The sequence below is a fragment of the Gymnodraco acuticeps genome, unplaced genomic scaffold, assembly GCF_902827175.1.
Source record: "Gymnodraco acuticeps unplaced genomic scaffold, fGymAcu1.1, whole genome shotgun sequence".
In the NCBI taxonomy this organism is placed as follows: Eukaryota; Metazoa; Chordata; class Actinopteri; order Perciformes; family Bathydraconidae; genus Gymnodraco; species Gymnodraco acuticeps.
Genome location: NW_022989872.1, coordinates 247,811 through 273,074, shown reverse-complemented (window position 1 = coordinate 273,074; position 25,264 = coordinate 247,811). Strand labels below are relative to the sequence as shown.

Below are 25,264 nucleotides of genomic sequence, written 5' to 3'. Positions count from 1 at the left end.
AGCATACAGACGTGACAATGGCTACTCTTATCTATCTCTTAGCAAAAAAAGTGCAAACATGTATTTCTCAAATCAGTACTCGTTGGCGTATTTGATCACCTTTGAACAGTGCCAGGTAAACTGTTTCCCCACTTTTCAGTCTTTATGCTAAGCAAAGCTAATTGGTTGCTAAGTGTCCTACACTAATAATACAAAGTTATTATGGCTGTGTGTACCTTGTGTGCACCGCCTAGTGGTTAAAGCACGTTATTGAATTATTGTTTTGATGTGTTATATTTGATTAAAAAAATATGAAGAGTACATACTTTCATAGGAGGAAAGTAGAAGGTTTGTGATAGAAATATAGAATATAAAAATCAACCTTTGAAAAAAAAAACCTGATTGTTGGCACTTGACAATCAGGAGAGATATTTGATAGTTGGTGCTTGAGAAGACTAAACATTTATCTGCAATTGACATGAATGGAAACGAGTAATAAGGTATATTCATTACTCGTTATTCTCTACTAATAGTTAATTAAAGACTGTATATTATGGCTATTTTGCACATCCCTTTCAAGATTTCAAGATTTTCAAAGGTTTATTGACATATCATATACACAACTACGGTGTATTTAATATCATATAAACACCAAATCCCAGCATGCATTGCGGCTAAAACATCCAATCAGCGAGCTTAAACCATAGCTGAGGATCTTAGGTAATCGCTCGAAATCCCTACGTCTGTTTCCGGTTATTTTTATTTTGAAATTCAGTTCCTGACGGACGCCAAAAAAGCCCGAGATTATGGAATTAAACAAATAAATAAAAGCAAGGATAATTGTGTGTTATTGGTGAGTAAATAACAGTGTGTTATTTAGAAAAGAATAACAAATTAGAAGGAAAAAAAGATTTAAAAAATACAGATTTCAGTATTCTGAGGCTCTGAGCCCCATTTATTTTCCTCACAGATGGCAACAAAAGTCCGAAATTATACGATTTAAAATAAAAGCAATAATTGTGGCTTGATATTGAGTAAGAACATGTTTTTATGAACCACACAGCTTCCGGTCTTCCACGACCCGACTGGAGAAAAAGACGTGCTGCAGGCACGAAACAAATTACCAGTAGAAATACATTGCTTTTAAAATCGTGCTGTGCAACACGACAAAAAAGGGGGAAATCGTGTTGGTGAACACGAATCAATAGATTAAAAATCGTGTTGGTGAACACGAATCAATAGATTAAAAATCGTGTTGGTGAACACGAATCAATAGATTAAAAATCGTGTTGGTGAACACGAATCAATAGATTAAAAATCGTGTTGGTGAACACGAAATGCCGTGAGACTGGGTTGCACAACACAGTGATTATTTGCATTTTCCTCTGCCTGTGTCTGGTAAAGAATCATCTACTCAGCAGATGTATTTTAGATTCCCGGCAGCAGAAACATTAGTTTGTTTGGATCAAATACAAAGAGGATGGACAGAGTGCTTCTCAGAAAAATGAGCCCCAAAACACATGTTTTAGAATAAGAAAAGTTTTAGTCAGAATTTCAAATACAAAGGTCTCAGAGAAAAACATCAGAACAATATTTTGTCTTCTTATAAATTAATCTTTTAGAAATATACAGTTACAAGTACTGTTTGTGGAGGTGAGTGTTGGTTAAATGAAGTCGAAAACAATCACAGATGCTGGTTTTGTCTGTAGAGAACATTTTATACAAGCATTGAAATGGCAACATAAATATCAGCAAATTTACGGCACATAACGGATTGCATTTTAAAATGCTGGTACTGTTCCCACCATACTTAAGCTTTCATTTGAAATCAAAGACGGTCCAGAAAAAAAGTTTTCATTGAAAGAACTAAAGAAAAAACATAACTTCCTAAAACGGCAACCACCGTGTAAATGTGACAGAGGTGAACTGAACAATGCTGATGTGATTCAATAATTCTGAAGACTTATTTATTTTGATTGTGCTTAAATCAAAACCATTTGTTTCTTTCCTTGCTGTCAAGGATTGTAGTTTTTTTAGCAGAGCTCCCATGCTTCTCTGGAAGCTCCAACATTTCATCGTAGCTTTGCCAAGCTGTTAAGGCTCGTTACTCTTTTGCCATTTATATATTTTAGGCACATCTGTTGTTGGCACATTTCCGGAGATATTTTCAATATTTTGGAGAGCAATAAGAGCTTATCACACTCCTGCTTCTAGGGGTGCCAAGTGCAAATACGACTTCCATCTGGCTTGTGGTTGTCATTTCGAATCAGCAACCACCGCTTCCCAAAAGCTTTGCTGAAGTAGCCCAAGGGATTGAGGCCCTCACAACCCTTGTTAGCATTGCTGTTGTAAATCGTGATGAAAAAGTCTTCATAGCTTAAAAAATAAAGAAATGCCATATTTTGCACAGTAAAAGCTTTGGTAACACACAGTCTTTAAGATATCCCTGTCTGGTTTTTGGGTAGTTGGCTGAACAAGAACGCTACTAACAGTTTTTAAGAGCTTTGGTGAGTAGGCGTTCAGTCCCAGCCAAAATTGTGGCCGGTCATTTGGTAAAACTTGAGATTGAAGGGTCTGTAGAAGTCTCTGAGCCTATGCAGGACCTCAGAGGGGATTTGGGGATGAGGCCGACCCTTCGACTTCCCCAAACAGCGAGGCCTGCTGCTCCCCTCTGGCTTCTTTAAGCACGGGAAACCTTTGGTCTGGTTGAAGTAGAAGTGCTTGTCCGTCACCACCCGTTTGAGCCCCAGGAAGTCCTGGACCCGGCCCATTTCGCCCGCTGGGTCCGTCACGAGGCGTTCTCCGCTAACAAATAGGAGACGTGAGAGCGGGAAGAAGCGCAGCCAGTTCTCGAGGTGCTTTGCGTAGATGCCGATGCGCACGGCACTCCAAGTTGTGTCGATGAGGCCTGTGGTGGTGTTGCGAAAAGCCAGGTTCTGAAAGGACGGGAGCCCGGGAGATTTGGTCAGAGTCTGGGTGTAATCAGAGACAGCCCGGGTCACGGGGTCACGAACCACCACGATGAGCTTTGTGTGGCGGCTCATGGAGAAAACACGGCGAGGGGCTTCTTTGGTGATGAAGTAACTGGGGGTCTTCTCCATGGTGATCTGGCCCTCCAGAGTGCGAGGCATCAGATTCCTGCATGACAGAAAAAAAGACTTACATTAATAAAACTGTTTAAATACTACATGAGTGTACACATGAAAAAAAAGCCAGCTTGTTCTATAGTACAAAAATACATCTATATATTATTTAATTTTGTACACATTTCCCAGATGTTCTCATTATTCCCAAAGCATTCCTTTGATGATGCCTCACTTGCCTTGAAGGCTTTTTGATTTTGCTTTGTAAATAGTGGGATAAATCTGAGATTAGAGGAAGATAAATTTGACATTAGCTGCTGGCATTGATGGAGAGACCATGTCAGCGGTGACTACGAGTGAGTCTGTGAACGGCTACTAGGAAAACCACAAGGCTATATTAACCTCAGGAAAGTAATTTCCTCTCATCCACTACTTCCTCTTAAACAGGCTCCCCCCAGCTCTCGGTCTTTAAAGCTGGGAGACTGTCCCACAGGACTGAAAAAATAGCCATACCACGGGTACAGAGAAAAGTAATTAAAGTTAGCTACATTATTTTAAACCTGAGGTAGCTTTAAAACTCTCCAAATGTTCAATACCAATCAATAAATTCAGTTTTTAATTGGTGTGCAGACAAAACAAATGAGACATTATGGTTTAACAAGCGGACGCCTTATTTGGATATATTTACCGAACAGTTAGCTTAACGAGAGCCACAATGACTGTAGCTTAAGCTATGGAGTTAGCCCTGACTCTAAACATAAATAGGAAATAAATGAATGTAACATTGGCGATCTTTAGCAAGCCCACTACTTGAAAATAAATTGGAGTTACTGGGAGGGACATTTATACTCCTTTGGTAAACTGCATCTCCAGCGCCAAGCTTACAGAGTGTTATTGGGATAAGTGACAGTAGTGTAGTTCTTGAATTTCCAATTGCTATTCCTTACATTACATATTACGGAAAAAAAGTTATGACATAACTGTAATACGTTACTGCCACGGATAATAAATAAACATTGATTGTGAATGTGTTTTTTATTGTCAACTTTCTTTTTTTGTATTAATGTTAGTATGAAAAACAGCAGTAGTAGACTTGTGATGTTGTTGATGCACTTGTTTTTTGCCATGTCTTATTTTGTTGCAGCAAACTACTGTATGCTCCCAAGTGTCATTAATGCATTTTAGTCCAAAATTATCCAAAGAGGTCAGTGAAGTATTGTCTATTGGTAACCGTGTGTTTGCATCCAATCCTGGTTATTGCTTTTGGCCCTTTGTTTGTTATTATCATCAGTGGTTGAGGTATTCTAAGCACACTCCGGCTCTTAATAGACTGCACTGCCCTCTTCCTTTTGATCTTTACCCCTACTTAGATGACTCAGAGGCTGAGAGGACATATAAGTGCCTGAAAAAATACAACAAACCCTGACTGCTTTTTTTACTGAGAGTCGTTATAAAGTGCCTGAGCAGATTGTATATAAAACAAGGCAAATGGAAGGAAAAAGGAAAAACCTATTTGTCTTGTGTCCTTTATTTAAATCAAATGCTACTGTAACACTCAAATGGAACGTAATATCCTCCATTTCAACTCAAAAGAAAGACCCTTTTGTTGGGTTAAAAAATATTCAGATCTGAGGCTTGGTTTGTTATAGAAATCTAAGCATTGAGGAAGACCAGTATTGCAACTGTGAGAGATCCCTCAGCTAATTTCCATGCTTCCCCCTCTTTCTCTAGCAGGCATGTGGTGACGGTTGGGTCGTAGTCTCCGTGGTTGGTCTGTAAGTGAAGGGCTTATGGGGCTCTGAGCTCTGTTTTGTGGTGATGGAGCCGACTCCATTCCTCTCTTTCACTTTGATCCAACACACACAGTCAGCTCCAAGTCCAGCGTGTCCCTGGCATGAAGCTCTGAGGGTAACACCAAATACACAACTTATGGTATTCATAAGAAACCCTTGAGATGTGTAACAGGGCTGGGCCTAAACAATAACACCAAATAGTTTGGAAAAACAAAGCTGTTTCTATGGGTAGTCTCAACATTGGGATGTACTACAATGAGCGTTTTAGGTCAAAACCTTTGAGTTACAACCTAGTGCTCTGAAGCCAAGTTTCTGAAGCTGTGGGCGCAGGCTTATTTCTGGTCACCACATGACGTGAGTGGCAAGGAAGCTTTTATGAATGTAAAAAGCTAGATTTCTCATTTGGAGCCAAGAGCAGTTAAGCAGCTCTGGCTCTGAGGGCCATTTGGATGCTGTTATCCAGACGTGTCATTAATCTGGGAGGTTATTTTTGCAGGAATTAGATGTTGGCTCGATCCATCTACTGCTATTTTACCTGCCTGTGCTTCCTTAATGTCGCAGACTGACTCGCAAACAACCCCCGAGGGAACATGCCTGATCAATTAAGTGTTTATACAGAAAAAGGGAGCATTGCATCCTTTAATCAAAATATTTCTGGCTGCAAGCACTCCTTCAATATAACTGTCAGGGGAGGCTTATTTTAAGATGAATTTCTCCCAGTATAACATGCGAGGTGGAAAACAGTGGCTGAATAAAAAACCCCTCTTATTTGACGGTTACTGTTGATGTGTCCGAATAATTGCCTCCTACTGTATCATGTGCATCTTATCCACATGAATGCAAAGAAAAGAAAACTACAGAACAACAATATTTTTAACATTTCTTTTTCTGTGGTTGCAGGCAGTGCATCCCATGCCCACAACAACATCTGAAAGCAACCGAGGTGCCCGTGTGTTTGCAATGTTTGGTGTTTTTTTGTGAGCGTGTCTATGGCACTAAATGGATGTTTTTGATTTCATCCAATCAGTCTAATGGAAGCCACGGCGTTCCCTTGGTGGTGGAGTGGGGCTTCCTTTGACTTCATGTTTACATTTTGAACCACTAGCCTGTAATCACAGCACAGCTTGAATACAACAGAAAAGCCCGGGAGGAGGCCACACAGTGGTGGAGAAAAACACAATTTTAGAGCACAGATGGAGAGAAGGAAATGAGCAGCGACGTAATCCTCTCATTAACCTGGATTCACATCTGAGAAACTTCTTATCTCATTTCTCTCGTGAGGTTAAAACATAGCGTTTGTTCTTCTTATCTGATATCAGCCTCTGTATGGTTTCCAAAGAGTCTTTACAGAAAACTAGCAACCTGTTTGTTTTTATCACACCTTTAGCGTTACCATCTGGAGCAGGAATGCAGTCGGCTTTTAAAAGTGTCCAGACGCTCACGTTTAAGCTGTGCTCTTTGTAGGTGGCCTGAGGTTTATTAGGGCCTGTTTAAAGCACTGCAGGCTAATAGGCTACTGTTTATGGCTAAGATATGAGGAGTGAGCTGTGTATACTGACCTCCGTAAAAAGCTGCTTGGAGAAAGGCGAGCCTAGTTTATGTTGTAGATTGATTGTTTGAATACCATTTTCTATTTCAGCCCAGCAAGCCATGTGGAGATAACTACATATTTGGTCAAACTTGAGGTAATACCAGAATCTATTGACAGATTTTACAACATAAAAAGTTACAGATGGGTTGTTTAAATAACATTTTCTATTATTGGCATGCAGGCCAAGCTGAGATAACTACATATTTGGTCACTACCAAGATCTGTTGACATATTTACTACATAAAAAGTTATTATGCCAAAGAAATGTAACTTTTCCATGAAAACACTAAGCAGTATTTGCAGTATAACAAGCAAAGCCAAACCACACTGGCTCGGTAAACTCTGCCACCCGGAGACAGCTATATCAAGTCAAAGCTATATAGCCTCAGCTAAAGGTATATTTAGTTGCTTTGCCTAACAATATCTGTAATTGAAATATATGAACTTAAATGAACTGACTTCTTGGTGCACTGAAACGATGCAGGCACTAAATCCAATCATGAGCGAGAACAAAACAGCTTAAAGGCACGATGAGTCGAATATTTATTTAAAAACAATGTATACACGGGTAGAAAATAATCCCTCTCAATCATCACTTATGACCCAGAAGTGTGAGTTGGTGTGTGTATATTTAGAGACCCTGAACTATGCCAGGATTTCCTCTTTTCCTTTAATGAAATACATAGTTTTTGACAATGATGGGAGTTCCTATGCCTCTGACTCCAGGTGTCAGTGTGATCAATCGCCTATGAAGCTTGGGGAGCTCCTTTAAATTCTCCTGTCTGGAAACAAATGCAAACAAATGTAGCTCTAGGTTTGTAGAATCTGCATATTCACTGTTTTCCTGTTTCATCTGAGTTCAATATAGGTATTTTTCACGTGTTATGTTGTAAATGCCAGATATTTTGTTGGTAAAATCATCTAAAAGTGCATAAAACATATGCATTCAACCTAAATCTAAATGTTGTACAGCCTGAAAATCCCTTTTTTTACTGACTTCACTGTTAATTTAGTTATTTCTCTGTGACTTTGTAGGGAATGAAAGGGTTCCCTTACTACTAAAGCGCTTCTAAAATGTGAGTGAGTGTTTATTTGTAAAAAAGGTTTTAAAAAGGCACCTGCAGGTACTGAAAACACGGTGGCTATTATCGCATTTTTATTTGGAAGCACAAGCTCTTTTTATTCCCGTTTGTACAACACGCATGTCTTTTTCTGCACTTTCTACTGAAACACACACACACACACACACACACACACACACACACATACCATGTATACATCATTTCAGGGGACATTACATTGACTTACATGCATTTCCTGGAGACTTATCCGAACCTTAACCATAACCAACACATGCCTAACCCTAACCCTACCCTAACCCTAATCCTAAACCTAACCAAGTCTTCACCCTAAAATTAATGATTCCTCTCATGGGGACCTCAATTTGTCCCCATAAGGGAAGCCAGTCCCCACACGTGACTGTGTAAACAGATGTAGGTCCCCACAAGTATAGTAATGCTAGGCCACACACACACACACACACACACACACACACACACACACACACACACACACACACACACACACACACACACACACACACACACTAACCAACCAACCATCTGAACATGCCTTCCACATCTGGGAGCAATATAGCCCTCAGTGTGTGTATGTGTGTGTGTGTGTGTGTGTGTGTGTGTGTGTGTGTGTGTGTGTGTGTGTGTGTGTGTGTGTGTGTGTGTGTGTGTGTGTGTGTGTGTGTGTGTGTGTGTGTGTGTGTGTGTGTGTGTGTGTGTGTGTGTGTGTGTGGTGTGTGTGTGTGTGTGTGTGTGTGTGTGTGTGTGGCAGATGAGGGAAGTGTTTCTGGGTTAGGAAGTTTCCCTCTGGTTCTGGGGTTCAGAGCTTCGTGAAGCTACGATCCAAACGGTCTCTGCTGGGCCGCCGGCCAGACCCCCGGACCCTCTTAATGCGTGCCAGCCCGCGCAGCGTGGAAATGGACTCTTCCACCCTGAAGGTCAGCGGCAGATGGTTGTGATTCAGTGGGGCGAGACCACCAGGGATCGTGTAATGCAACATGTCATCATGTGCAGATTTCTCCCTCTACATGCGATGTTACCCCCCTCTTTTCCTCCATTCCCTTCCTCTATTTATTCCACTTTTCCCCGACTGCTTCTGACAACTTCAAAGCCTCCACTTGGCCTCTACTGTATCCTTCAGGGTGAGATTGTTATGAATACATTTGACACGTGTGAAGGAATTTTGAAACACATCCTGAACCACTACAGAGGGACGTATGAAGACGGATACTGTGTGTGTGTTCAAAGATCTGCAGCGTAGAGGGAGAGGTTTGTCATTACTGACGGCAAATACAGGGCCGAGCAGCTCCTGTGGGCTGATTAGAAGTCAGCGGGGATGTAAGCAACTCAATAAAAGGGGAAGTAAAGTAGTGCTTCTCTTTGTGTCTGTTGGAGGTGGGCCATTACATTAGTTGGATGCTGTTTCTGGCCAAAATGTGACTTTTTACTAAATGAAAGCCAATTCATTGCTAAGTAAAAATAGAGAAAACTTCATCTTGGACGTTTTCCTTATTGTTTCAAGCCAAAAGGAGATTTTAAGGCTAGAGTAATTAATAAGTCATTTCATCTGGTTTTCATTGCATAGTTGTTGAAATGCAGATTTACAGGCTTCTCCTTGATGGAAAATTCAGGTAGAAACGGTCCATACGTATATAGTTTTAGTAATAAATAGTCATGTCATGCAGTGCTAACAACATTAAATTCAGGTCTTCGCAACACCTTTTAGAGATATTTTAAATTGCAATGTAATACCCCTTTTCATGTTTAAAGAATAACAGAAATGTAAAAATCAAACTGAATTTGTTCTACAAAGAAAATAAGCGCTATTAGTTTTTTCAACACAACACGACAATAATGCCTACATTAATGTATTAAGTGAATTAATTTGTGACATGTAATTCCCAGGTTTATGTATTTATGTTGAGGTATTTATCAAATCACGTAACTTGGACCCAGATAAGTGGCAGAATTATTTGGATTTCAATGCTTTTATAGGAGCTTTTTTTTCAGAAGCCGCAGATACCCTGTTCTACATCACGTCATCTTTCAGCCCCTTACGTCATGTTTGTACTACATAAACCCATTTTGCCCACACCTGATGTTACTGAATCTTCCCTCAGCGTGTGTGTGGCGGGCCGTTACACACTCCCAAGGTTACTGTCTGGCTGACGCACCGTGGTGGTGAGGAGGGTTTTCATCACACGGGTAGGTCGGTAGGAAAGAGCTGAAGAATGTGTCTATCTGAGGGGAAAATGGAGGTGTAACGGTTAATAGAGACATCACAGGGCCTGAGAGCGGTGAGTGAGAAGTGGTCAGTCAGAGTTTCCTCTGAGGAACCGGCCCTAATGACAGAGGAAGATCTGTGAGTGTGTGTGTGTGTGTGTGTGTGTGTGTGTGTGTGTGTGTGTGTGTGTGTGTGTGTGTGTGTGTGTGTGTGTGTGTGTGTGTGTGTGTGTGTGTGTGTGTGTGTGTGTGTGTGTGTGTTTGTTTGTTTTTTCTGTGTGACTTTCAGCAAAGCTTCTAATTCTACAGTGTTTGAAGCGCCACTTTGCAACAAAATCCCTGTCTTAATGATGGTTTGGAAATGTGCTAATTAGCTTTTCTTGGTGAGATTTTTGACTTGGATGAAAAGATCGATACAGTACAAACCTACGTAGCTGGAGCCCGCAGCAGATTAGCATCTTGTTTGTTTAATTTGTACAAAAACCAAAGTAAACAGCAGCGTATGGTTTTACACGCGAGCCTTATACTCTTTCTCTGGATAATTTGTGTATATGGACGAATATTCAAATAGACTTCTTTCCCTTTGTCACTAGATGCTAAGCTAACTATCTGCTGGCTGTAGCTTCATATTGATATCAAGCGCTTTGAGCACCAGGAAAAGCGCTATATAAATCAAATGTATTATTATTATATTCACCATACAGACATAACAGTGATATAAATCCTCTCATCTAACTCTAAACCAATAAGCTTATTACTTAACCAAATAAAAATGATGGTCAAGTGACAAATCATCTTTAAGAAGTAGCCTAAAGTGCAAAAAAGACGGGATGCAGTGATTTTATCTTTCTGATTGAGTGTTTGAATGTTTATGTTCGAGTCTACTGTATGTGTCCATATGAGCTGTGTGTGTGTGTGTGTGTGTGTGTGTGTGTGTGTGTGTGTGTGTGTGTGTGTGTGTGTGTGTGTGTGTGTGTGTGTGTGTGTGTGTGTGTGTGTGTGTGTGTGTGTGTGTGCTGATTGCTCCCACCCCTCCTGACTTATCAACTGGGAAAATCTGCAGTTGTGTTCCTGTCGAGTCTGCAGTGGCCTACTTGTGTGGCTTTATCTCCTCCCTGCCTTCCTCTGATCCCCTGAACACAGGATGGACAGATCCAGTAGATCCTGAACCGGTGAAGTCATGAATGATGTCCTCGCCACAGTCACATAATTAGGCTGATGAATCAATATGGATGTCTATACAGTTAAAGTTAATCAGAAATAAAAACGTTGAAACTGACCTTAAAGTTAGCACATTAAAGCTGAAGCAATCAAGACAGAAAATAAGTTGGAACTACTTCGATTATTATCTAATTTCTTGAGTATTTTAATGAATAAAGGAACATATTTTTCGAATTTGCTTTATTTTCTATAATAATACGCTAAACTATCTTTGATTTTCAATTTTATGGAAAGGTTCAGTGAACTTATAATGGGCATTTATTTGTAATACTACACTAAACGCAGCAAAAAGTCGTCAGAAAATATAATAAAATAATGAAAATATATTGTATTAGCTATTATAATGAGCGTATCTTTAAATATATATTTAAAGGTGTCAAAAAACTACCACATTTTCACTATTAAACAGCTTGATCCTAAATGGACTTTAGCACGTCTGGCAACAAACCAACTCCTGACCAATGAAAACACTCGATTACTGTCCGATGCTAAAAACCCACTTCCGAGCAGTTTAATTCTGACACTCCTTGTGGTTTCTCCGCTCATTGTTCGCAGCGTCTTCAGCAGAAAAAAAGGAAATCACTTCTGGCAGCTGCTCAGCTTTTACAACTGGAGTCGCTCCAGTCAGCGCTCTGCCATCAGTGGCATCTATCAGGCTCATCAGAGAGGACTTTCACACACATCAAACACACAGGACACAGTTTGGAAGCAGCATGAACTCGTGTTGCTTTCCAGATTTCCTCCCAAAACCAGGGTCTTGTTTGATTTTGAGCTTGTCCTCAAACTCAGCTCCCTGCTCTCTGTGCCTGGGTTTCAGGCCTAATTAATCTCATTTCCTCCCGAAAGCCAGCGCAGACATCAGCGACAATTAAGCAGTTCAGGTCGGGTAAGACCAACAGACGGTTTTTTCTAGGAAGGTTTTATAGCACACAAAGAAAGGTGTGTTTCTCTGGGTGGCTGCAGGTTCTCACGACCCCACACCACCCAGGCAGTCAGACATTAAACAGAGATAGACACCAGTGAGGGGTTCACTGCTGCCACACACACACATAAACACACACACATACATAAACACACACGGTCAATAATTACCTGCCTCTCCAGACAGAGCAGTGATGGTTAACAGGGTTTCATGCCCATCAAACCAAGCAGCATGTGTGAACGTAATGTGTCAGTGTGTGTCTCTCTTTATGAGAGGATATTAAAATATGGGCAACAAAAAAAATACAATTCTAGTGTTTAAGGAACATCAGGAATAAGATTGATATGCAGGCTAGCATATAAGGGTAAACACAAGGACAAAAATGAATATAAGATTCGTAAAGGTATTCAGAATATCAACAATATAATTGGGTGAAGCTGATTAATACAAATATGAAAAATTATGAACATTTAAATATATATATATGTCTGTGTGCAAATGCAAGTCCAAAATAGGTACATAAGGTGAACATCATATGTATCTACGGTGCAGGTTGTTACTTTTTAGCTGATTTAGTTCTTAAATTGTGGTCAATTATTTTCTAATCTAGTAGAAGGGATCTAGTTGTTGATGTAAAAGGAAAAGCAGATTGATATTGCATTAAGATTCTTATTTTACTTTTAAATCCAGACTAAAGACTTTTCTTTTTGCCGCTGCTTTTAATTGAACTATTCACATGTTAAACTGCACTGTAACTTTTATCCATGTATTTTTTCTTTTAATGTTTATTTTATTATCTTTTCTTTTTAATGACTGATTTTAAATGCCATTTTCTTAATGTCTTTCGTTTTTTGTAAAGCACTTTGAATTGCCTTGTGTTGAAAGGTGCTATATAAATAAACTTGCCTTGCCTTGCCTTTACTGTAACGTGAAACAGTACCAGAAGACAGTCGAATTACAATGTTTTGAAATCCATAACTTTCCCTGAAATCATCATTTGTAATGCCTTGTATTGTAGAGCTGAAACTTATATTACTGACTGCTGTTTTGATATCCTTATATGTTTACTTACTTTTAAGAATGCGCGAAGTTATTTATTTATGTTTACTATGGACTTGTTGTTTTTTTTAATTCTAATTAAAGAGTGCTTGTCTACTGTTCTCATGTTTGCCTTTTATCTGTACTGTCCACTTGCTGTTTCAAGATATACTTGCCCGCTGTGGGACAAACAAAGGATTTCTGGTTTCTGAGACAGACGCTCTTGAGAGACAAAGGAGCTTTATTTCACTAAATGTAAAGTTACCATCATAAGAAAGCACGGGGTGAAGTATCTTGATGCGCCTTTAGTAGTCCATATATTATATATATTCTCATGTACCCACTTGCTGATTTGTTCAACCTGTCTTTGTCCACCTGTGAGTTGCCGACTATTTGGAAATGTGCACGCATCATTCCACTGCATAAAGGTGGTGATTTACTTGATACAAATAATTATAGACCAATCTCTATAATCTGCTCTATTTCCAAAGTTTTGGAGAAAATAATTTATAATCAACTGTCACATTATCTCAATACTTATAATATTTTATCTCCGGTTCAATCTGGGTTCAGGCCTAATCACTCCACAACAACTGCCCTACTTAAATTTACGAATGACTTGTACTCTGCTGCAGATGATGGTGAACTCACAGGTGCCATTTTTATTGACTTGACAAAAGCCTTTGATTTCGTTGATCGATATCTGCTCTTGGATAAACTTCACGGCATTGGCCTTTCTAATAATACAGTGTTATGGTTTACCTTCACAGTAGAAAGCAATGTGTGGTTGTTAATGGAAAACAGTCTGACCTGTTGATCCAACAAAAGGGTGTACCCCAAGGATCAACTCTGGGCCCACTTCTGTTCTCTATTTACATAAATGATTTATCTTCTTGTCTCATTAATTGTTGTACTCACCTTTATGCTGATGACACTGTCATATATACATCCAAATCAGATTTTTCACAAATTCAGATCTCTCTTCAATCGGATTTTAATATCTTACAGGACTGGCTATCACAGAATAAACTACTGCTTAACAAAACAACATCTTATACCATGGTCTTTGGTACCAGGCAGAAGCTCAAATCCAAACCTAATGTAGTAATAACATGTAAGGATGGCACTTCTCTGCATAAAGTTGATAGCTTTAAATATCTTGGTGTATGGCTAGACTCTGAACTTTCATTTAAACTACATATAAAGCATGTAATACAAAAAGTCAATTACGGAATCGGTGTTTTACACCGCTCTCGCAATTGTTTAACGTTCAGTGTCCGAAAGAGAATTGCTTCTCAACTTATTCTTCCGATTATGGACTATTGTGATGTTGTCTACCAAAATGCACATAAATCAGATCTTGCTCCACTCAACATAGCCTACAATAGACTATGCAGATTTGTTCTTGGTTGTCCTTTTCGTACACATCACTGCACAATGTATAACCAACTTAAATGGTCTTCTTTAAATGTAAGAAGACACACGCATTGGCTTCAGCTGATATTTAAATGCATGTATCTTAACTATCCTCCTTATTTAAAGCAGTATTTTGTACCTTACTCACCAAATCATCAAGTTAGACATTCTGTTCAGATTTATTTCTCTGTCCCCTCTGCAAAAAAATGTATTGGCAGAAGAGCGTTCATGTTCAAAGCCCCAACTGACTGGAATACTTTACCTGCTGCCATTAGATCTCTTGCATCATTGGGTATGTATTAACATGCATTATCATCTCACTTTCAACTGGTCTGTACTTGTTATTAATGAAACTGATATTGATGAAACTGATTTGTTTGACTGTCTCAAATTGTAATGATTGTATGCATTGCTTGAATTTTACTTTTACTTTATATATGTCTGTAAGTTGTTGCTATTGTCGGGACCCCCTTGAAAACGAGATGGTGCATCTCAAGAGGTTTATCCCAATCAATAAAAATGTCTATATATATGGAAAATTGTAGGCTTTCCACAGAAGATGCACATCAATAACATCTGCTTACGCATTAATTGATATGTTGCGTGTTTGATTTCAATGCAAGTGATTAATTGCAAGCTAAAATGGAGCTACAGGAATTTGAATTGGACAAATCGAGTTAGTATCTTGTAAAATCCTTCCTTGTGTCACTATCGCTCAACTCTGTTCAAACAAAAATAAGGGCCTTCTTATATTCAGGGAATTGCATTAAGAAGGAATTCCTTAACTGCTGACCATTGATTGAATGACATGTGTACAATTAGTGACCAAAAAAGCTCTCTTCATGTAAATATGAGTTTGGTTTTAAAAGGGGAAACATGTGAACGTATCCATTAAGAAGCTTACTATTGTGTCGTTTAATCAGATCGCTATGTTATGTAATCAGATTAGTATTGCAAATATTTGGTAATTGACTATACATCACACAATGTTACTGTTGCCAGCAATGTTATTCTTCCATTTTCCTCCTTAATTTCCCCTTATTTTGTGACTAAGCAATTACTTTGAATGTCTTTCTCATCCTTTTCTCATTTCCTTTACGCACGGTAACCTAAAACGAAAGGCTGATGACGCAAAGCAAAGACACTCAAAATAAGAAATAAAAGCAATTGACGTAGACAAGAGAAGGTAGGGTTAGATAATTATGTTGTTGTTGTCCAATAAACAAGGAAAGACATCAAGACTTTGACGAGTTTGTGGTAGGGTTAGGTAATACAAATCTAATATTACGACATAAAACATGACTAAAAACCCAATACTGATATTGAAAGGATGTTATAGGATTAACTATTGGTGCTTTAACAAAATATTAACATAATGACATTGTTTATAAATCATAAAAAGTGATGTGAATATAATGACTAAGTGGGTAAAAGCAAATAATAGATCAGCTAGAACAGTCCAGTACATTCAGAAATAATTATTTATATTAGAGAATAACTGCCTTTAAAACCAGAAAACGACACCTACGATATTAAAGCTCCCACGTCATGGTCATTTCTACTGATCATAATTCCATTGTTGAAGTCTACTAAAATACATTTACATTGTGCAATGTTCCAAACTCACATTGGTTTCTCATACAGCATCTCTGTATAGTATGTGTATTCACTCTCTGTCCTAAACGGCTTGTTGGAGCTCCTGCCCCCCCCCTCCCTGTGAGCCCAGTGTGCTCTGATTGGTTGGGACGTTGCGAGGCTCGCTGCTTAATGATCTGGCTTACTGGTGTGGTTTCCGGGTTGGCGATACAGCGGGACAGCGCGAAACTCATCCTGAGCACACACAAACACTCACAGCCGAAGTAAAAACCATAAGTGTGGCTTGATATTGAGAAAGAAAAAGGTTTAGAACGCTGTGATAATGGGTCTGCGGAGAGCATTTCTCCGCCATCCCAACTCGTCTATTACCAGCGTTCAGGGAGCTCTACGCAAGTCAATGGGACTCCCTGTTAGTTGAAAATGTACGCTAAAGGTCCCCACCCCTCCTGGTGTGTGAGGAGCTCCGCGGATTGGTCCATTTTGGTTCCGGGAACCGCATGGCGTCACTTGGTTCCCGGAAGAAACAAATGGAAAAAGAGAAATCTCCAACGAGGCGTTCTGGGGCAGCATAGACAGGTATTTTCTGTGTTAGAGTTTTACTCGCTACAGGGTGTACTTTGAGGGTTTGTGACTCTGCAGACCGTTTACATGCAGAAAAACCTTCCTAGCACACAAGGGGATGGGTAATAACCAGAAAAGCATGACATGGGACCTTTAAGATATCCAAAATCAGACACAATATCTGGCCTCATATCATTATCATATCGATATATTGCCAGCCATAGAGGGTTTTACTTTAAACGCACACTTAGTCTGGAAATAAAAGCCAGACAATTGAAATGAAAGATCAGTCAGTGTGATAAATGACACAAGCTGTCCGTTACATCGCTCTATAACTGTGATTGAAGAGAAGCGAGGTTCACATTTTCCCCGTCTATCCTCTCATCGTGCCTCTGATCCATTATTTCTGATTGGACGAGACAAGGCATGCTGGGAGTCGAAAGGTCGACCAATGACGAGCTGTCAAAATATTGATGACTGAGTTGGATCAGGCCGTTTTTTTAAACGAGTAAAAAATCCATACCCGTCCAACACCAATTTATCAAGTCATGTTTGATTATATCCTTATACTCTTTCCAGGTGCATTTACATATTAATTCTGCCAAAGATCCCTTTACATGTAAATAGCAGCGAGTGTCATGTTATGTTTATTAGCTCTGACAGACGTCCCGGATAGTGTTGCTCATTTTTATGCATATATTCCTCAAATACTCGCAAAGCATTCAACCCTGTCTCATGCACAAAGGCTTCTTTCTTCCAACAAGATCTATACATTTCCTATCTTTCCACAAAACCCTTTGTCAGTCTGCACTCTTTGCAACATGCAGCTTCCAAGAATGCAAGCAGAGAGGAATTTCACTGGAGAATCCTCTTGTGATTGGTCGAAAGGTCTGACAGGAAATAAAACCTGCATATGGAACTGGTAGGTCTGCTCGATTTGAGATGTTTCTAGTCGACCAGTAGACATCAATGCAGGAGATTAGTCGACTAGGCGTTGCACGTTTATACTATATTATGATTATTAATATTATGGTTATTATTTAGTTTTTCACAAAATGGTTTTTGTTTTAGGGCTGAGGGAAGACAAATATGAGTAATCATGAGGGGGGCGTGAGTCACAGTGCACGGACGAAGCGGTCCAGTCGTCAATAACAGCACAAAATAAATACATATAACACAGCAAACGGAAACACTTGAAAATATTTTCATTGGCAAAAATTCCTATGCGAATTAAACTCATCATGGAATGAAAACTTGAATATGTATATTTATATAAGGCTAAGCTGCTGCCTGACTCACTGGGTGCGTTTCACTTCTCTTATTTTTCATTTCCTCGCTCCTCGGTCTCACCAGAAATTGATTTGTCTGCGCCATCTTGAGTACCGTCCCAGTGCCCCTTATTTGTGCCGGAGGATCGAGGAGTGATAACGGAGGAGCGATAATCGAGGAACTACCACCGATTATGAAAAATAAACTAACGATGGGGATAAGTAAGCTTTGTGTTTTGCAATGAGTCGGGTTTCGAGAAGATGTGCTCCGATGGCGTGGATATGGAAGGACATTATTATCTGCAGTTTACATGTCACCTTCTTAGGGTCCATCCTTTACACGCTCAATATAATCCCAGGCTTTTGATTTCCTAACCATTGGGGAGCTGTGCCTGGTCATTAAGGTTATTTCTGTGAAGTTTGAGGGGTTTTCCGGTTTAATTATTGTTTTTCCTGCAACTAATAGACTAATGAAAAATTGCTCCACTAAGACTTCTTTTAGCCGGATAGTCGAACGAGACGACTATTTGAGGGCAGCCTGGAATATAGAACATAGAGAGGAGACTATGAGACTAATAAATGAGTCGATAAAGACAGAGATTTAGAGACAGAGAGAAAACACATCGACTCTTCGGAGAGCCTCTCTAACGGCAGCGAGGACACGTCTACTGGCTTTACATTTCACAGTTTGACTGACCCGAACAAGCCGATAAATCCACCGCAGCAACACTCGAGACTGTGGGGTATAAATGTCAGCAGTAACAGCTCCTTGTCAACAAGATTGAATATTCAGAAGTTAATTCATTTCTGCCGCAATAGCGTGATAAAGCCGGCCAGAGAGAGATAGATCAATAGAAGGGGACCTATTGTAGGTGATCGATATCGGGAAATGACATTTATATCTGCTGGATATTTATAGTGTCAAGAAAAAAGGTGGAGAGATGCCGAGGATAACAGGATGGATTTTCAGGTAGAGCAGTGTGAATGAATCCGACCTCACACACACCATGGCTGTCTAAACCCTCATTCTCCACCACGAAACCACCGAATCGTTTCCAGTGGAGGTCAGAGCCAAGGCTTTTCCACATGTAAGCATTTTTTCGAAAACAATTTGCCAAATGCTTCCTTTAAGGATGTCCATGTGTTTTACTTGGTTACGATCTAAAGACAGGGGCCAAGGCTCGCTCTCTCTCTGAGCTCAGAGACACTGATTTTAAAATGAAGAGCTCTGTCAGAGAATGAAAGTTTAAGTGATACTTTGCAGCCCGGTTTCAGATGATTTTGTTGGCTTCACATATGACGGTTCTGTTTCAAATTGATATGTGTGGATCACGGGGTACTTAACATGCAATTTCACATAATATTTATATAACTAGCCTACATATGATATCTGGAAGAAATACAGGGAATAGAAAGCAGAAAGAGGAAGAAGAAAGGACAGTATGAGTTTACTGATCCTTCATAAGTCATATTGGGTCAATGCTTAATTGATACATCAAAGATTGTAACATTAAAAATATAATATTTTCAGAAATATATGTGATGATGGAACTGACGTATGGGAGACAAAAGAAAGGCAAGAAATGAAAAACGTATCCATTACTTGTAGCTTTCTATTTCAAGCATTTATACAAAAAATGTAGCTAGCTTTTTTAGCTTCGTTGCTAACTTCCTCCTTCGTTGCTAACTAGTTTTAGCAAGCAAGCTAATGTAGTGTATTACTGCCCTGTAGAACAACACATAGGTGCTTTTCTGACAATATAATATTTCCAGTTACTGTTGAAAAATACCGAAATACTTTATTTTTAATCTGCCATTACGTCACGTTAATATAGACCAACGCAACCAACGGTCGAGAAGGACGCAGGAAAACATGTTGTTCAAACCAAGTATAATTCAGCCTCAGGGAAATATTGTGGGTTATAATTGCTCCTTTGATAAGGTTACGGGACCTTCGGAGTCATGGCTACAGTAATACACATGTGGCTAAGGACAGGGAACGGTCCTTGTCATGGTTAAAAGGAATTAAAAAAGTTGACAGTCCGAAAGAAACGGTAAAAAATAACGATGCTGCATATGAAGACGTTTTGTCGAGCCGTTGATCCAACTTGACTTCATACGAGGGTCACAATACCTTCACAGCTCGAGGTCTTTGGCACCTGAACGTTAACATATGTCGTTTTACAGCTCTTGCTAAAATGGTCAGTCTGTGTTACATTTCATATTACATCACAATTTCTTTTTGTTCAAATAAGTTGAGCGTCGCCCAATGTTTCCTGGTGAAGTGCATGTGCAGAAGAAGTGCCTCCTGGACGATAGATTAGTTGCTTTGAACATTTACATCTGTCTCGTATAAAAATAAAAAATCCCAGTAAGTCTTATTGCTTGTCTGTAGGCCAGAGAAACTACACAGCCCCTGGGCACAATAACCTTCTCCTACAGCAGTAAAGATGGAGGTGTAGGAACACTGAAGCGTTCATCATGCTCCAGTGTTACGAGGTGAGGGGTGGCGGGGCGGGGGTGTTGACTAATGCTTCATAAAGCCTTGTTTAACTGCGACTGGGGGCCTAATCCCTCTCAGCCACTCCGCATGTCCCTGAGCTGTCCATGTTAATGCCTGACCTGTCATTACACCGGTCCAATTCACACGGTGTTGAAACGAGCTGTCAGTCGATCAGGACGGAGCAGAAACACATTTCATTAAGATAAGAGGAGAGGAAGGGAAAAAAGAAAGGTGATCACGTCATGTCTGAGTCACACACAAAAAGAGTTAGAAGTATAAAGTCAGTTTACCATCAACAGAAGCAGTGAAAGAAGCGAAGAAAGGTCGCTGTTTCCCGCACTTTTAACCCTTTCTAGTGTTATGTTCAGCTTTGTCAACACTTAGATAAATTGCTTCATTCAGATGAAAATGAATCCCATCAAACATTACGTTTTACCTGCACTTTTCTCACCAAATATCATATGTTTTTTCTATTTAAAGAAACAGTTCCTATGTAGTTAAACACCAAAAGTACTATAAAAAAATTCTGCAGTGTTATTTCCGATGTAGAGTGGAAAAGCAAGCCATCATGATTTTCCGCTAGTATAACTAAATTGACTTACTGGTGCTGACAAGATTCAGAGGTTATGACTGGAATTATTTTACTGAAGAGCGTTTGGTGAAAGAGTTAATTTTCTGTAAATGACCTGTCAGATTAAAATGTAAGTACAAATAATGTAATACTAATAGCCAGACAGTTAACCTATAACAGTTGAAACCACCTGTAAAATATTTGATTAGTTGCTCCACAGAAAATGTATTACTTTGAAAATCTATGAATCATTTTCCTTATTCTACCAGCAAAATGCCAAACATACTCCAGTTTTGATGTCTCAAATGTAAGGATTTACTGATTGCTTGATATTAACTGGATCATTTGGGGTTATGGGGTAATGTTGGGATAAAGAAAAGACATTTGGAGACGTCATCTTGGATTCTGGGAAATGATAATGGGCATTTTTCCACAATTGTGTGGACAGAAACAGCTAAAATTCAAATTGTTTCATGAATGCTTCGTCCTGTACTTGCATTTTCTCTGAATACAGATTGCAAACAGTTGTTTAACTTGCACAATGTGCATATCTGTGTTGAAACTATTGCAGGGGCTTCAGTTTTAGTCGTGTGTAAAGTCAAAATGAATTTGTGACTCATAACTGTATCATCCTATATATCAGACATGTTGAAATAGCTTGCATGCAGCAGGAAAACCCTGACCTATTCCTCTGAAACAGCTACTGAGTATTGCAAACCCACACACACACACACACACACACACACACACACACACACACACACACAACACACACACACACACACACACACACACCACACACACACACACACACACACACACACACACACACACACACTTTGATGTCTGGTGTCACTTAGTGCTGTTCCACCTGAGCCAGAGCACCGATCATTACACGGCTGTATTGATCTCTCCTGCATCTCTCCGTCTTCTCTCACGCCACATTTCTCCGCCACACCTCCATGTTCCTCCACTCCCTTCTACTTGTCTCTTTATCAAACCGTCATTTACTCCACACATCAGTCTTCCTGTGTAATGGTTTCTCCTTGTCCCTCCGTCTCTGTCTCTCTTTCTCTCATCTCTGGGCTATCAGGCACACACAATATAAAGGTTCCTAAAAAACACTTCTTCCCATATACAAATATTTTACAGCCTTTTTATCCATCTGTTTATGGAATAAAAATATAGGTTATTTTTGACAATAGAAAAAAAGAAAGCCTATTTTGGCTTAACATCAATTGGAATCATTTTACCCATAACATTAAAACAAGTCTTTGAATTTGTTTGAGCTTTCAAGGAACAAGCTTAAGACTACGACTAGAAAACATATTTTAAACCGCTTTTATTTGTCTGTTTATGCATGTAAACAACGATGGATGCATGCTGATATCCCAAGATTGATATCATGTGTGAGAAAATTACAACGATTACAGTGTCCCTCTGCAATCCCGAGGACGATATGGGAAAAATTAAAATATTGACGAGACAGATATTGCTGTCAATCTTCAGCTCATCCTCGAGCTAACACCTGACTGAGGGGGTCATCCTTACTGCCTCCATCCACAACAACCCCACCCTCCTCCGGCCCTCAGGGGACCAGCAGGGACACTTAGGGAGGCAGCGTGTCAGCTCAATAAACAGCAATTTATTGGCAGGGGACTGAATACGCTGCCATCCTTGGAAGCTATCAGCAGAGCCTCTTATTGGTGCTGAGGGACATTAATGAAGAGAGGAGAGGGATTGATCACAGCACGCATGAAAATATGTGTTTGCATGCACAAAAAAACAAGCCGCACATCGACTAATAAGTGGAGTGTTTTTGAAACTGCTCTGTTGATATTACATCATGCTCAGTCACTAATGTGTTGATAAGAGAAAGTACACGATTAACAGACGGCAGCTCATGTGAATGCCAGTAAACTGTGTATGTTTGAGGTGATTCAGCTGTTCAGATAAAGAAAATAGATTTGGAGACTTTATCGTGGATTCTGGGAAATGGTAATGGCAATTTTAACACAATTTTTTGACGATTCGAGAACAAAACTACAAAAAAAACCAGCTCAAAATGTTATTTCTTAATGTTTAATTCTGGGTTTTTTTGCCTCAAAATGTATAAAGTGATTTGTAAAGTCAAAATAGAAATTAGACTTGACTGTAAAGTCCCAGATTGAGCTTGCATGCAGCAGGAAAACCCCCATAAGACAAAATACATGATGATAATCTGATGACAGTATACTCAAATGCCACGTAAAGCATTTATTTAATATTGTTTAGTGATTAGTGACAAAAGCATGAAAAAACCGGCAGTAAAAAGTCCATAATTGTACAACTTTCAAAGTCCTTATAATGTATCACTTATTAAAATATTGTTTATAACTGACTTTAAAGCTTAAGGCTCAGACAGATTCCAAAGACACACAATCAAATTGAGCTTAGTGAACATCAGCCGGATCACACATCCCAGCAAACTAAGATTTCTTTAGTCGATATGTCAGTTTTTAGGCTTTTTTAATATTCAACTACTTAATTACAATGTTTCCATTTATAGTAAACACAAGTGCTTTTACAAGATTCTCTACAGAGAAACTAATTTGTACAGATCTGTCGACAAAATCATATGAGTGTTAAGTGTACTGAAAACACTTAATGTGTAACTATGTAGAGAGAGATATAGAGCAAATGTACAGTATTATACATTGGAAGAATCTGGAGAAAAACAGGGACTTTTTTTGGCACCTGTGGTTGTATAACTTGATTCAACTAGAGCTTATTTACACGTTAGGTATAATGCAATGTAGCCTATCACAGGAATAATATACATGTTTTATTCTTTTATATTAAATCAACACCTCTTTTTATTCTTTAAACCCTTCAAGGAAGCTGCTCAATACATAGATAAATGAGCTCTACGTTTTCACACGTGTTCTAACGAAATACAAATCAATTCTCTGACTTAAATAACCAGACGTTTTCCTTCATGTGAAAGTGATAGTAAACAGCTCCAACTCTAATCAGGCTTTAATGACTTCTGCCCTGAACTTTGACCCTTACAGTCCCTTTCTATTCCGGTCATTTCCCCGTTTGAAAACACCAAATAACGTCTTTATTTCACCATAACATTTAACTCTGTATCATTAAGTTAAAAAACCTGCTCACCTGTACCAGTCCAGTCCCTTATCATAGAAGCGGTCGAAGAAGTGCGGCTCGGATCCCACGGCTCTCACGTCCGGATGAATCCGCAGAAACTCCAGCAGAGCCCGGGTGCCACCTTTCTTCACTCCTATGATGATGGCCTGGGGGAACTTTTTGCTCCCAAAGGTATTAGCTATAGAGATATTATCAGAGGAACCATCGCTGAAGTCCGACATCTGCTCGCGGAAAACCTGAGACGCGTTGTGCGTAATTTTCTCCTGCTGGGACGCTCCATCGTTTAAAGTGATTTTATTCTGATGATTACTTTGTTGGTCATATACAGGCCTGGGTAAGGAGTCACAGTATCCATTGAGGCAGTAAAAAAGGTAAGTGAAGAGGATGATCATGGTAAAGAAGACGGACAGCTTGGACTGCACCCTCAGGTGTCCGAGGTTGAGCGCGGCTCTCCATTTACTACATCCCATGAGTCGCAATCCTGGGCATGAGGACACAACGCAGGAAACATGCCTCATCAAAGGACGTCATACTTTAAATAGTCACTCAAACTGAGGACGCTTTTTAATTTAAAGAAATCACCGCGTTGGTGCCACTGTCAAACTTGCCACGAGCGCGTAAAAAAGCCCTATTCCTCCGCCTATCTCTCGTACCTTGACTTCCTCTCTCATCGTCTGTTCGTCATCGGAGTTTCTTTTTCAACAACTTGAGCAAAAGCTGAAAGTGTCTCTGGGTGTATTTGTGCCTCCTGTGCGCTCCTTGGCAGCTGCCTGACAGGAAAACACTCAACACCCCCTCCTGTTAGTGCGTAAAATCCACGCCCTGTTTATAAAGCACACGCCCCTTCCATCCTCAGCTCAATTAGCACTGTCTTCAGACTGATAGAAACTCGTAAAAATCACGTTATAATTATTTTAGGGACATTTGACCAGAGGTGGAAGAAATATTGATACATTTTACTTGAGTGTCAAAATACTTAATTGCAAGTAAAAGTCCTGCATTCAAAATCTTATAGGTAAAAGTACAAACATATTATCAGCACAATGTACTTAAAGTATAAAAGTCACATTGTGAAGAAAATGTGCCTTTATTTGTGTATATAACTATATTTATATATGTGACATTTCTAAATAACATTGTTACATCAAGTAGCATTTTACTGTTCAAAGTTCTGATGGACGTTTTGTAAAATATTTAAATAATTTTACTTTTTTGTCATTTAAAGAGTTCTCCCACTAGTTTAATGTATGGATGCATTTTGTAATAATGAACTAAA

At 39.4% G+C, this 25,264-nt stretch overlaps 1 protein-coding gene across 1 annotated transcript; it reads right to left on the bottom strand.

The window, feature by feature from the left end:
- Positions 1 to 1,672: 1,672 nt before the first annotated feature.
- On the bottom strand, positions 1,673 to 24,748 carry LOC117533529 (heparan sulfate glucosamine 3-O-sulfotransferase 6-like). Its single transcript, XM_034197316.1, has 2 exons — positions 23,998 to 24,748; positions 1,673 to 3,117 (listed from the first exon to the last, which is right to left on the bottom strand). The coding sequence occupies exons 1-2, from the start codon at positions 24,504 to 24,506 to the stop codon at positions 2,499 to 2,501; spliced, it is 1,128 nt and encodes a 375-aa protein (XP_034053207.1). The 5' UTR covers positions 24,507 to 24,748; the 3' UTR covers positions 1,673 to 2,498.
- Between the last annotated feature and the right edge of the window lie 516 nt (positions 24,749 to 25,264).

Coding starts and splice junctions, on each gene's coding strand:
- LOC117533529 (XM_034197316.1), bottom strand. CDS start 24,506: ATGAGGCATGTTTCCTGCGTTGTGTCCTCATGCCCAGGATTGCGACTC. Junction 3,118..23,997: donor AAGGGACTGGACTGGTACAG/GTGAGCAGGTTT, acceptor TCTGTCATGCAG/GAATCTGATGCCTCGCACTC.